At 35.6% G+C, this 14804-nt stretch overlaps 1 protein-coding gene across 2 annotated transcripts in view; it reads right to left on the bottom strand.

Annotated features, from left to right (window-relative positions):
* The window catches only part of NME7 (NME/NM23 family member 7), a 222994-nt gene that overhangs the window by 185997 nt on the left and 22193 nt on the right, over positions 1-14804 (bottom strand). For both annotated transcript variants that reach the window (XM_017868462.1, XM_017868461.1), the window contains exon 2: positions 155-262. In XM_017868462.1, the coding sequence (XP_017723951.1) occupies positions 155-262 (108 nt within the window). The remainder of the gene's footprint in view (positions 1-154; positions 263-14804) is intronic.

Genomic DNA, 14804 nt, shown 5'->3' with positions numbered 1-14804 from the left:
AAATTATAATGAATATTTTAAAAGAATTTCCATATATATATACACACACACACACATACATATAAATCTGTTTTTAAAAAGCAATTATATAAAAGGCAATGGTTCCCATGTTCACCCCCTTTGCCGACATTCAAGCAAAGAAAGGCTTATTTACCATTTCAACAGATCCATCCCCTGGGTAAAATAAAAGCTCATAACGTCGAAGAAGTGAAGCATTTGGATCATACCACTCTGCAATGAAAACGAATCTTTCACTATGACTCTGCGAAGAAAGACAGAAGAATTTTAACACTAACATATAAAGAACAAGCACTCTCCTATAAGTCACACAAAATGTAAGCAAGAATTACCAATTTGCCAAAAACAAACGTACTCCTACCTATTGTATTGAATTTTTCTGCTTTTCAACAAAATATCAGTTATCAACACACCCTCACAAATATTTCCTTTTAATTTCTCACTAAATACCCTTAGATATCTCAGAGATGACTTATGGATTGCTTATTACTTTATAGCCATCTAATCATCCTGAGTAAATTAACATTTTCTGAGAACATGAGCTCCTGATTTTACTGTGGTAGCAATTCAGTCCTTCTGAAAGCAAGTTTACATAGAGACTATCAATAAATTAATATAAGAATACATTTCTGAGGATAGCTCTCAATTATATGAAGTTCTGACTTCCCTAAATTTGAGAATCTAGTAGTATCAGAATATTACCATTAAAATTATAGTAAACATCTTTTTTCCTTAGTAATTACATATGATAGTATCTTTTTATAGAAATAGAGAATGTGTTAGTCTAGGACCTCTGAAAATAAAGGTGAAGACAAGATTGAACATGCAAGAATTTCATTAAGGAAAATTCCTATAATATAAAATGAGGAAGGAGCCAAGGAAGACTAGAAAAGCTGACAAAAACAATGCAAGTTTGACACAGAGTGGTGGAGAGATGCAAGGAAGGTTAAGTGGAATCATCCCAGATTGCTACACCCTCTAAGGAAGGTTCAGTAAGCCCATCAGGAAGTGCTAGAGCCAGGTGACTCCCAAGGACACGGAGGGGCCAGCTTTAGTATCCCTGTTCCTCTCAATCACTGGCTGGGAGCAGCCTTTGGGAAACAAGTGCTCAGCACAAAAGCAGCAGTGGATTTCAGAGAACAGCAGCTGGGACCCTTGGTCATTTAGGTTGCCTGTAGTTGGAGGTCTGTGAAGTACATTCTTAGGGCTACCACAGAGAGCAAAAAATGAAAAAAAATAAGTCAAAGATGGGTCCTTTTCCCTTGACTATCGAGAAGGATTTCCCATTACATATGTTAGTAAAAATACTCTCGCCCCAAAGGTCCTTCATTATAATAAGCAAATAAAAGCATAGGGAAGAAGGGAATCTAGGATTTTTATTGCTAATTCTGGATTTGCCATCTGATGCTCTGGTTAGGGTAAATTTGGGGATTCTTTTTATGTTAATAATTGACTTATAAATTCTAATGGTAGAAGTTGTATGTCTTATTATGTTTATAATATATCTATAAACTATAATGTAGATGAGTAGTTTTAAGACACTTTTATTTTCCCACAATCATCCAAAGACATATTTAAACCATGCTGATTACTCAAGAGAAAATAAATGTAAAATAAGAGACATACTATGACATTTGTAAAAGCCTTTCATCATATATATTTTTCATATTGACTATATCACAATACAGCTTTTTTGAGTTTAAGTTTCACTGTGCATTCTAGTATTGTACTCACAAATAAAATTTAAATATTAGTAAATTAAAATTTTACTATCCATAATAAAATATTTACTTAAATACATAATTGAAATGTTGCCTTCACTAAAATAAATATAAAATAGAAGAAATGACACATCTAACTGAAGCAAATGAAAAATCAATGAAACCTGGTACTTCCATTTATCCATGTAGCCTATCCACCAAACCTGCCAGCCACACCCTTTAATTCTGAATTGGGCAGCAGAATTTTGCACTATACTCTATCCAGAAAACAGTTTTAATACAAAGAAAATAAACTGAAGAACTATTGCTTCTGGCTATGACAAAGTAGCTCATAGCAAACCAATGCTACTTCCAAGAACAACTAGAAAAGTAGGGTATCAAAGATTTGGAGAGCTTTTAAGGCAGCCAGGATATGAGGATCCAAGATCCAGAAAGACAGGAAGTCCACTGAAATGAAACCAACATTCATTGTGTTGTTTTTACTCGTAAGACATGTGCTGAGTCTCAAGTCAAGTAGGCAAGTGACTGAGAAGCCTAAGAAGCTGGTAGAGGGAGCCCACCAAGGGGCAGAGAAACAGGTACAAAAGTGAGCTCAAACCTGTGCTTGTTCAGTAGAGTATTTGGAAATGAACTCCCAAGTCAGTGCTGTTTCCTCCGTGAGAAAAGGTTTATTACTCCAAGTACAAATTATATTCAAACCTGATTTAAACTTAACTTTCTGGTTTACTTTTACAGTAAAAACTGTGTTTACTTCCTAGAGTTAAAAGATATATCTAGAGATATAACAGTGGTACATCTGGACTTGGGATAAAACATCACAGGTTGGTCTTTCAACTACCTGCCTGACACACATGCACACACACATGCACACTTACACACACCATCCAGACCAAAGCCAACTTTAAAATTTAAAGAAAATTTACTTTTCAGCTTTGTTGAGCCAAATCTAGAAAAAAAGAGGAACTCGGTTTCCTTTTGCTTTTTTTTCCTCAAATGATATTAAAGCTATATATCATTTTGTTTTTAACTCTTCACTTTATGGATAAAGAAACTGAGCTCCAGAGAATATAAATGACTAGAATAAGGTCACAGAGCTGGTTAACAACTGAGCCAAAACTGGAAACTACACTTTCTATGACTCAGATATTTCCATATTTCCTTATCACTAACCTTCCAGGGCCAACTCAAGAGGGAGAAACACTTTAGTAGCACATAGATACACCTTCAGCTGTTTGCCACAGATGCTCTGATAAGAATGTCGCAACCTAATGATTATATAGACAATCATTAGTTCCTTCTTCCTTGAAGATTCCAGCTTCTATCAAAAGTAATTTATGGGGAGCATTTAAAGATTACACTGCATCAAAAACAGACTTTCTTAAAGAAGCCAAATCATTTTTCCTCTTTTGAACATTTTAAATATAAGTTATACATAATAAAAGAGTTGATCCCTCACACATAATCACACTTTGTTCCAGAAATCTTAAAGTCTTAAAGGAAGATGTGTATTATTATACCCAGAAGTCTTGAAGTGACTTGAACTGGACAATGTGCTATTATTGTACCCAAAAGCCTTAGTATCTTAAAGTCTTAAGGTCTCTGTCTATACAGAGAGAATTCAATGGTAAGTAACATAAACAATTTTTACATTGTAACATGCATATATGTGTGTATATATATGTATGTTATTGAGTGTAATGTAAAATTCGTATGTTTTATAACATAAAATAGGTGATTTTATAGAAATTTTGATCAATATTGGAATTGCAAGTGAAATTATATTTGAAGACTAAGCAACTCCTTAGTGAAATAAATCACACCACCACCTCTCTCTGCTACTGTTTAAAGGAAGGCCCAGCTTTACAATGGATCACATGAAATTAACAATCTTTTCCATATAGATATACTTTAAAAAATCCAATCTCTCAGTTCAAGAGTGAGTTTAAGCTTATGTTACCAAGCAAAATTGTACCTTGGCCTCACATATTTCAATAATACTGATCAGAAAGCCATTCCATTCCTGATGATACTTTGATCATCAAGCAACAAATACCAACTGGGCCTGGTACTACTAGTATGCTGAGTGCAATGAGCACGCCAATCTGGTAAGTCTGCTGCTGCTGGTGCTACTGCTGCTACCATTTGCTGGCAGCCTACAGCAAGTGACGTGGCCCTGAAATGTGTGGCTTAAAGAGAAGATCCAGGAAACTATAAAGGGTTTTTCGGGGGGAAATTATAGAGGAATATTTGAGAGAGTCCAAAAGACATGGGCAAGACTTAATCTCTGTAAGCCTCATTTTCCCCATCTGAAAAATGGAAACAGTACTTTCCTCATAAGGTAGTTATGGGGATTAAATGACTTAGTTTACGTGAAGCACTTAAGATTTCTGTTGCCTATGTCTCCCAAAGCAATGATGGTGGTTTATAGATCCACCTGTGACTTTAGAGCTGCATTGCACACACTCATCTCCCTCACTGATCTTTTTCTGACATACAAGAAGAGCATCTCTGGATTTGTGATGATGCAGCCTCAGCTGCAACTAATCCTAGGTAAATAGTTTTTTAAAGGTCTTTGTAGAAAAAATCAGTATGAAGGAAAAGGGATTTATGATGGACAGAAAATGACCAAAATTATATTTATAAATAAAATAAAACTACTGAACATATAATACTAAGTAAAATTTTGTAAAGGATATATAATATTAATAAATCAGAGCCAAAGTACAATTCTGACCTTTTGGGGAGTTCAGTTATAGATCTGTTTTGTCAATAAAATCTTAGTAACAATTTTCTTTTAAATTTTATAACACTATCTGTTACACATTCATCATTAGTTTTATAGTGGACTTAGGGTGACCCTTAAAGCAGATACAGCTTAAATCATAATACCCAAGTCTTTTCAAATACATGGAAAGCCTTCCTAAGAAGGATGGGTACAAACATGCCAAAATTGCAAAGACTACAGTAAATACCTAACTTTTCAATGCCCAGACACAGATGGACATCCACAAGTATCAAGATCATCCAGGAAAATATGAACTTACCAAATAAACCAAATAAGGCACAAGGGACCAATTCTGAAGAAACAGACATGTTTGACCTTTCAGAGTATTCAAAATAGCTCTGCTATATGTTTCAAAATCAACCCTGGCTAGGGGCCTGAAGCAAACCAGTTTAGTGCTAACAAAAAAAAAATCTAATCTACTTTATTTTCACTCTACCTTCTCTCCCACATATTCCTTATTTCTCACTCTACCGCTCCAAGCTTCAACTTCTTTGTTCCTAAATATTTTATGAAAAAGTTCAAAACACTTTTTCTTCTAGATAAGCAATATTTGTGTTTTCTTAACGTCATGCTGTGGTTTGAATTTTCAAATTTCATGAAAATTTGTGTTTCTTGAAAAAAAAGAAAAAAAAAAAAACTCTGCTAAGGAAACCCAAGAAATTCAAGATAACACAGAGAAGAAATTCAGAATTCCATCAGATAAACTTAACAATAAGATTGAAATAATTAAAAAGAATTGAGCAGAAATTCTGGAGCTGAAAAATGCAAAAAGCATACTGAAGAAGGCATCAGAGTCTTTTAATAACAGAATTGATCAAGCAGAACAAAGAATTAGTGAACTTGAAGACAGGCTATTTGAAAATATACAGAGGAGACAAAAAAAGAATAAAAAACAATGAAGCACACTTACAGGATCTAGGAAATAGTCTGGAAAGGGCAAATCTAAGAGTTATTGGCCTTATAGAAGAAGTAGAGAAAGAGATAGGGGTAGAAAGTTTATTCAAAGGGCTGATAACAGAGACCTTCCCACACCTAGAGAAAGATACCAATATCCAAATACAAGACGGTTATAGAAAACATCAAACAGATTTAATCCAAAGAAGACCACCTCAAGGCATTTAATAATCTAACTCCCAAAGGTCAAGGATTAAGAAAGAATTCTAAAAGCAGCAAGAGTAAAGAAGCAAATAAACAATGGAGCTCCAATACATCTAGGAACAGACTTTTCAATAGGAACCTTACAGGCTGGGAGAGAGTGGTATTACATATTTAAAGTGGTGAAGGAAAAAAAGACTTTTATCGTATAGTAGTATATTTAGTGAAAATATCCTTCAAACATGAAGGAGAAATAAAGACTTTCCCAGACAAACAGAAGTCGAGAAACTTCATCAACACCAGACCTGTTCTATAAGAAATGTTAAAGGGAGTACTTCAATCGGAAAAAAAAAAAGACATTAATGAGCAACAAATAATCACCTGAAGATACAAAACTCACTGGTAATAGTAAGTACACAGAAAAACACAGGACATTATAACACTATAACTGTGGCGTATAGAGAAATGCAAATCAAAACCACGATGCAGTACCATCTCACACCAGTCAGAATGGCTATTATTAAGAAGTCAAAATGGCTGGGTGCAGTGGCTCACGCCTGTAATCCCAGCACTTTGGGAGGTCGAGGCAGAAGAATCACGATGTCAAGAGTTCGAGACCAGCCTGGTCAACATAGTGAAACCCTGTTATCTACTAAAAATACAAAAATTAGCCAGGCGTGGTGGCGGGTGCCTGTAGTCCCAGCTACTTGAGAGTCTGAGGCAAGAGAATTGCTTGAACCAGGGAGGAGGAGATTGCAGTGAGCTGAGATCGTTCCACTGCACTCCAGCCTGATGACAGAGCAAGACTCTGTCTCTAAATAAATAAATAAAATCCATTACAAATGACACAGGAGAAATTCAAAAAATCTTTATGGCTACTACAAGCAACTATATGCCAATAAACTGAAAACTCAAGAAAAAAAACAGAAAAATAACTAGATACATACAATCTACCAAGATTGAACCAGGAAGAAATTCAAAACCTAAAGAGACCAATAAGAAGTAATGATATCAAAGCCATAATAAAATCTCTCAGTAAAGAAAAGTCCAAAAAATAGAGGAGGAAGGACTACTTCCAAACTCATTCTATGAGGACAGTATTACCCTGATACCAAAACCAGACAATGACACATATAAATAAACAAACAAATAAATAAAGAAAACTACAGGTCAATATCTCTGATAAATATTAATGCAAAACTCGTCAACAAAATACTAGCAAACTGAATTCAGCAATACATTAGAAAGATCATTCATTATGACTAAGTGGGATTTATCCCTGTGATGCAAGAATGGTTCAACATAAGCAAATCAATCAATGTGATAGGTCATATCAAAAGAATGAAAGATAAAAACCATACAATCATTTTCATTGATGTTGTAAAAGCATTTGATAAAACTCAACATACCTTCATGATAAAAACTCTCAAAAAACTGAATATAGAAGGAACATACCTCAACATAATAAAAGCATATTTGACACATATAACAGACCCACAGCTAGTATCATACTCAATGGGGAAAAACTAAAAGCCTTTCCTCTGAGATCTGAAACATGACGAGGGTGCCCATTATCACTACTGTTATTCAACATAATAATGGAAATCCTAGCCAGAACAATCACACAAGAGAAAGATATAAAGGGCATCCAAATTGGAAAGGAAGAAGTCAAATTATCCTTGTTCACAGATGATATGATTTTATATTTTGAAAAACCTAAAGACTCCACTAAAAGACTCTTAGAACTGATAAATTCAGTAAAGTTGCAAGATACAACATCATACAAATATCAGTGGTACTTCTATATGCCAACAGTGAACAATCCGAAAAAGAAATTTTAAATAGTTATCCCATTTACAATAGCCACAAATAAAATAAAATACCTAAGAATTAACAAAAGAAATGAAGTGAAGATCTCTACAGTGAAAACTATAGAACACTGATGAAATAATTTGAAAAAGACAACAAAAAAATGGGAAGCTATTCCATGTTCATGGAATTGGAAGAATTAATATTGTTAAAATGTCCACACTACCTAAAGCAATCTACAGATTCAATGTAATTCCTATCAAAATACCAATGTCGTTCTTCAAAGAATAGAAATAGGAAAAACAATTCTAGAATTTATTTGGAACCACAAAAAACTCAGAATAGCCAAAACCATCCGAAGCAAAAATAACAAAACTAAAAAAATCACATTAACTGACTTCAAATTATACTACAGAGCTATAGTAATCCAAACATCATGGTGCTGACATAAAAACAGACACATAGACCAATGGAACAGAATAGAGAACCCAGAAAAAATCCACATACCTACAGTCAACCCATTTTCAACAAAAGTGCAAACAAGATACACTAGGGAAAAGACAGCCTCTTTAATAAATGGTGCTGGGAAAACTGGATATCTATATGCAGAAGAATGAAACTAGACCCCCCTATCTCCAGCCATATACAAAAATAAAATAAAAATGGATTAAAGTGTTAAATCTAAGACCTCAAACTATGAAACTACTACAAGAAAACATGGGAGAAAATCTCTAGGACATTTGGTCTGGGCAAAAATTTCTTGAGCAATGCCCCACAAACATAGGCAACCAAAGCAAAAAGGGACAAACGGGATCACATCAAGTTAAAAACCTTCTGCACAGCAAATAAAACAATCAACAAAGTGAAGAGACAACCCACAGAGTGGGAGAAAATATTTGCAAACTACCCATCTGACAATGGATTAATAACCAGAACACCTAAGGAGCTCAAACAACTCAACAGGAGGAAACCTAATAATCTGACTACAAAATGGGCAAAAGATCTGAATAGATATTTTTCAAAAGAAGACATACAAATGGAAAATAGGCATATGAAAAGGTGTTCAATATCACTGATCATCAGAGAAATGTAATCAAAACTACAATGAGATATCATCTTATCCCAGTTAAAATGGCTCTTATCTAAAAGACAGGCAATAAAAAATGCTAGTGAGGATGTGGAGAACAGGGGACCCTTGTATACTGCTGTTAGGAATGTAAATTAGCAAAACCATTATGGAGAACACAGTTTGGAGGTTTCTCACAAAACTAAAAATTGGGCTACCATATGATCCAGCAATCCCACTGCAGGCTATATACCCAAATAAAAGGGAATCAGGATATTGAAGAGATATCTGCATTCCTATGTCTGTTGCAGCACTGTTTACAATAGCTAAGATCTGAAAGCAACCTAAATGTCCATCAACAGATGAATGGATAAAGAAAATGTGGTACATATACATAATGAAGTACCATTAAGCCATAAAAAAGAATGAGATCCAGTCATTTGCAACAACAGAGATGGAACTGGAGATCATTATGTTAGGTGAAATAAGCTAGGCACAGAAAGACAAACATCGCATGTTCTCACTTATCTTTGGGTTCTAAAAAAATGGAAAAAAATTGAACTCATGGACATAGAGAGTAGAAAGATGGTTACCAGAAGTTGGGAAGAGTAGTGGGAGGCTGTAGGGAAAGTGGGGGTGAATAACAGGCACAAAAATATAAAATAAATACAAAATATAAAATAAAAGAATGACTAAGACCTACTGATAGCACAGTAGGGTGACTGTAGCCAATAATAACTTAATTGTACATTTTAAAATAAAGAGTGTAACTGCATTGCTTGTAACAAAAGGATATCAAAGGATAAATGTATCAAAAGGATAAATGCTTGATGGGACACAGTACATTCACCATAATGTGCTTATTTCACATTGCATGGCCTGTATCAAAACTATCTCATGAACCCCATAAATATATATACCTACTATGTAACCATAAAAATTTAATTTTTTATAAAAAAGAAATTTGCCAAGATCACACAGCTTATAAACAGAGGTGAACCCAGGCAGCTTGACTCCAGATGTCCTGCTCTTAGCCAGTCTCCTTAACCATGGCAAGAAGGGATCGAAACTCCCTTCTGAGAGACACTGGACTAAGATTTCTAGAAACAGCAACTATGTTCTTTCAATTTAACCCCCTATTAAGACAAATCAGGTTTTAAAAACCAATACAATTATAACAATAAAAATCAAGCCACACTTATCAGACTTGTAATTCTAACAATGCACTGAAAAAAATGTACATTGCATTTCGTAATGCTGTATTTTAGGAAAAATTGCTTCACAATAGGCAGCAAAATATTTTTGTTCATACAAAAGTGTTCCCTTCTTTAAATCATACTAAATGGATTACATAATGCATGATGAAGAAATGTCTTAAACCAACTAGAAGTCTTATTTTCATGATTTGCATGCTGAAGGGTCAGTAACTAGTCTCAATCTATTTCAAGCCAAGTATCTGCTTCTGTTTGACTTAAAAGATATTCTGGAGTAAATTATGTAGATGATAAAGGTTACAGTTCAAAAGGCTTCTAAAGTTTAGTCTGAGTCTCCATGAACCCATATTCACCTTGAATGACATTATAATAGAAATCAACAGCATCAGTAACCAAAACAGCATGTTACAGGTAGCAAAACAGACACATAGACCAATGGAGCAGAATAGAGATCTCACAAGTAATACCACACATCTACAACCATCTCATCTTTGACAACCCTGACAAAAACAAGCAATGGGGAAAGGATCTCCTATTCAGTAAATGGTGCTGGGAAAACTGACTAGCCATACACAGAAAAATGAAACTGGACCCCTTACTTACACCTCATACAAAAATTAAGTCAAGATGGATTAAAGACTTAAATGTAAAATCCAACACCATAAAAACCCTAGAAGAAAACGTAGGCAATACCACTCAGGACACAGGCATGGGCAAAGACTTCATGACAAAAAGGCCAAATGCAATGGCAACAAAAGCAAAAACTGACAAATAGGATCTAATTAAACTAAAGAGCTTCTGCAGAGCAAAAGAAACTATCATCAGAGTGAACAGGAAACCTACAGAATGGGAGAAAATTTTTGCAATCTACCCATCTGAAAAAGTCTAATATCCAGAATTTACAAGGAACTTAAACATATTTATAAGAAAAAAATAAACAACCCCATCCAAAAGTGGGCAAAGGATATGAACAGACACTTTTCAAAAGAAGACATTTATGTGGCCAACAAACATATGAAAAAAAGCTCAACATCACTGATTATCAGAGAAATGCAAATCAAAACCACAATGAGATACCATCTCATACCAGTTAGAATGATGATTAAAAAGTCAGGAAACAAGGGGCTGGCAAGGCTTTGGAGAAATAGGAACGCTTTTACATTGTTGGTGGGAATGTAAATTAGTTCAGCCATTGCGGAAGATGACTGGCGATATGCACTGGCGATTCCTCAAGGATCTAGAAGCAGAAATAGCATTTGACCCGGCAATTCCACTACTGGATACGTACCCAAAGGAATATAAATCATTCTACTAAAAAGACACATGCACATGTATGTTTACTGCAGCACTATTTACAATAGCAAAGACATGGAACCAATCCAAATGCCCATCAATGACAGACTGGATAAAGAAAATGTGGTACACATACACCATGGAATACTATGCAGCCATAACAAGGTGTCAGATCATGTCCTTTGCAGAGACATGGATGAAGCTGGAAGCCATCATCTTCAGCAAACCAGCACAGGAACAGAAAACCAAATACTACACGTTCTCACTCGTAAGTGGGAGTTGAACAATGAGAACACGTAGACACCCAGGGGGGAACAACACATACCAGGGCCTGTTGGGGGATGGGGGATGAGGGGAGGGAACAGGACGAGTCAATAGATCCAGCAAATCACCATGGCACACGTGTACCTATGTAACAAACACGTTCTGCACATGTATCCTGATTTTTTTAGAAGAAAAAAAAAAATATATATATATATAGAAGGAAATCAACACCATCTAAGAACCTGCCCCCCCAAGCCAGTTGCTTCCAGTAAGGGTGAGTGAAAAGTGGCTTCTAAACAAGGAACTTTTCACTTTGCCTTGAACATTCTGAGAACATAGCAGACAATTAAAAATGTATTACCTACATAGTAGGCAAACAAGCATCGTAATTCACATTGTTTTACTTAGATGTCGCAGTGATAAGTACAATAGAAATAAAAACACAAGGAAAAGGTTTATATTCTCCCATTGCCAGAGGCTAGATTTTAAGCACTAACTTGTTTTGTACCTATCCTTTATCACATAGTCTTCCTCCAAGGCTTCCTCCAAAGACCAAGAAATTTTCTTACATTGAATAGTGTCAAATATTAACCTGACTTTAGTGTGACCATAACCAGTTTTGAGCCTGTCCAGGTTGTTCAGAGACTTATTGCTTCTTCATAAATCTGTCTCATAAAGACAGACAGAAGGCAAGCTCAAGTAAAAAGAGTCTTCATGTGTTCAGAATCTAATTTGTCAGCTCCAACTTAGCATTTCTCATTAATAAAGGAAAACAAATTATAACAGAAGGAAATGTTAGGTGAATTATTAAATTTAGTTAGCTATCCTATTTCACTTAAATTCTTTAAACACTAAGTATAACCGTTGCAATCACCTTTTGCTTTTAAAAAATTACAGTTTAAAAACAAATGTTTTCTTTTGAAAAAACACTTTCAACAGAATTTCACATATTTCCAAGATTGTGTTTTTTAATGTCACTTCAATACAATATCTCAGAAATAGAATGCATTAGTTTTAGTCTTTACAGAAAAAAAGTCAATGATGCAGTGAACAGAACACAAACGCTTGTATTTCCCCAACTGTGATGTTTAAGATGTACTTTCACCTTAATTCCTGCTAAATTTTGTTAGTGAAAAATGCCAGAAAAGAACCATTTCCACAGTTTAGTATAAAGCAGGAAGCTGGTCAAACAAGATGGAATCATTTAAAAAAGTACACATCCAGTTTCAGGGGAGAAACAGCTTTTTAAACTTCACCTCGGGCCCTATGATTTTGAAAATTTTTTCTGCCTTTTGTAGATCACTGCCCAGTGGGAAAAAAAAAAAAAAAAAAAAATGCCACACACCATCTATCAAGGGAAACCTCTCTGAAAAGCAAGGCTGAACTTTCCTTTAGACATCTCAAAGAAAACATGGTTATTATGAAGTCTTCCCAGACCAACCCCAGCCAATGGATATTTCTGTAATTGGAATGCGATTTTCACAGAATTTCAGAGATCAAAGGAACATTAACAATGAGGAAACAGAAGCTCAGATAAGTTAAGTGACTTGGCAAAAATTACGTTGACGTGTTAAGTGGCTTAGTTCAACAAGGACCCTTGTTTCTTCACGGCAGACTGATGTTCCCACAGCAGAACACTGGGTTGTCGTCTAATTTTGTATTACACAACACAATTATCTCTCTGATAAAATTATGAAATTCTCAAAGACAGAGGCTATATCACTTATTTCTATTGAAACTTCAAGCTGGCTCTCCTAGTTCTGGGACCTTAAAATACTCAAATAAAATATTTACCAAAATAAAGATCTAAAGGAGTAAATAAATGTGCACAGCAATACATCTTGACAAAATGGCAAAAATTCACTCTTCCATATTCAAAAAACTCCCCCCAAAACTCTAATATTTGTTTGTAAGTTCGTTTACTTATATTTCCAGAAAGATTCTCAAAGAGCATATCTTTTCTTACTTTTCTGGATAACTACGGGCTTCTCTGACTACCATCTTAAACGAATATACTTGGCAAAGTATTAAGTAACTCCAGACATGAGTTACCCATCAGAGATCACTTGCCAACAACTAACTGAACCGCAATATTCCAAAAAGAGAGATGGCTCTTAATCAATAAATAAATTCTGGGGCTAATTATAGTGGCATGAAAATATTTAAGCAATTATAAACTATTCACTTAATATTCAGTTAGAAAATTGACTTTATTATTGAGCTAGAAATCATCTGATAACACAGAAAGTAACAATATAAATGCTAACTTTGAGTTTTTCCAAAAAAGCAACTGTTGTCAAGGTCACAAACACACTGAGCCAAGTCTTGTTATTCCTTTATCCCATAGCTATTGTACCACTCTGCCTGAAAGTGGATGTGCTAGACATTTTCCATTTGTCCCTCCAGACCATCACTCTGCTCTTCTCCATCCTGTTCTAAGCCTGGTCAGCTGGCCTCCATGAACTTCATCAAAGGACCCCCTTGCCCTTGGACTTTAACATAGGTTTGGCCAGTAGAAGCCAGTGGCTACAAATCAAAGGAAGAACGAGTGGCCAAGATATTTATTCTACTTCCTCCTCCTTGCCAGATCACATTGGTTAAGTTTCTCCTCTGCAATGAAGACCACAGCTGTGTCAGACAGCCTTTCCATTACAGCTGCTCTCTGGTAGTTCTCTCCGTTTTCCCTGATAGGTCAAGAAGTAGTAAAGGCTCCCTGTTGTCACTAACCTCGACTTCTGCTTCTTGAACCATCCCTTGTTAGTTTCTGTTACTCTGCCCATACCTTTGTAATTAGTCCCTTTAGTGAACTGTTCAGTTATCCCATTTCAGTATTGACATGGTTTGGTTCTGGGTCCCCAGTCAAATCTCATCTTGAATTATAATCCCCATGTGTCAAGAGAGGGACCTGGTGGAAGGTGATTGGATTACAGGGGCAGTTTTCCTCATGCTGTTCTTGTGATAGCGAGTTCTCATGAGAGCTGATGGTTTTAAAAGTGGCAGTTTCCCCTGCACATTCTCTCTCTCCTGCCACCTTGTGAAGAAAGTGTCTGCTTCCCCTTTGCCCACTGCCATGATTGTTAACTTTCCTAAGGCCTCCACAGCCATGCAGAATTGTGAGTCAGTTAAACCTCTTTCCTTCATAAATTACCCAGTTTCAGGTATTCTTTATAGCAGTGTGAAAATGGACTAATTCAGAGAATTGGTACCAGCAGAGTGGGGTACTGATATAAAGGTAACCTGACAATATGGAAGCATCTTTGGAACTAGATAACAGGCAGGGGTTGGAAAAGTTTGGAAGGCTCAGAAGAAAAGAAGATGTGGGAAAGTTGTGAGCTTCCTAGAGACTTGTTGAAGGGTTTTGACAAAAATGCTGACAGTGATATGGACAATGATGTCCAGGCTGAGGTGGTCTCAGATGAAGATGAGGAACTTAGTGGGAACTGGAGTAAAGGTCACTCATGTTATGCTTTAGCAAAGAGACTGGCAACATTTTGCCTCTGCCCTAGAGATCTGTGGAACTTTGAACTCGAGAGATGATT

Source organism: Rhinopithecus bieti, unplaced genomic scaffold (genome assembly GCF_001698545.2).
Source record: "Rhinopithecus bieti isolate Rb0 unplaced genomic scaffold, ASM169854v2 scaffold_4101, whole genome shotgun sequence".
NCBI classification, from domain to species: Eukaryota; Metazoa; Chordata; class Mammalia; order Primates; family Cercopithecidae; genus Rhinopithecus; species Rhinopithecus bieti.
Note: the sequence above shows the minus strand (reverse complement) of the source record. Positions and strands in the feature narration are given on the sequence as shown.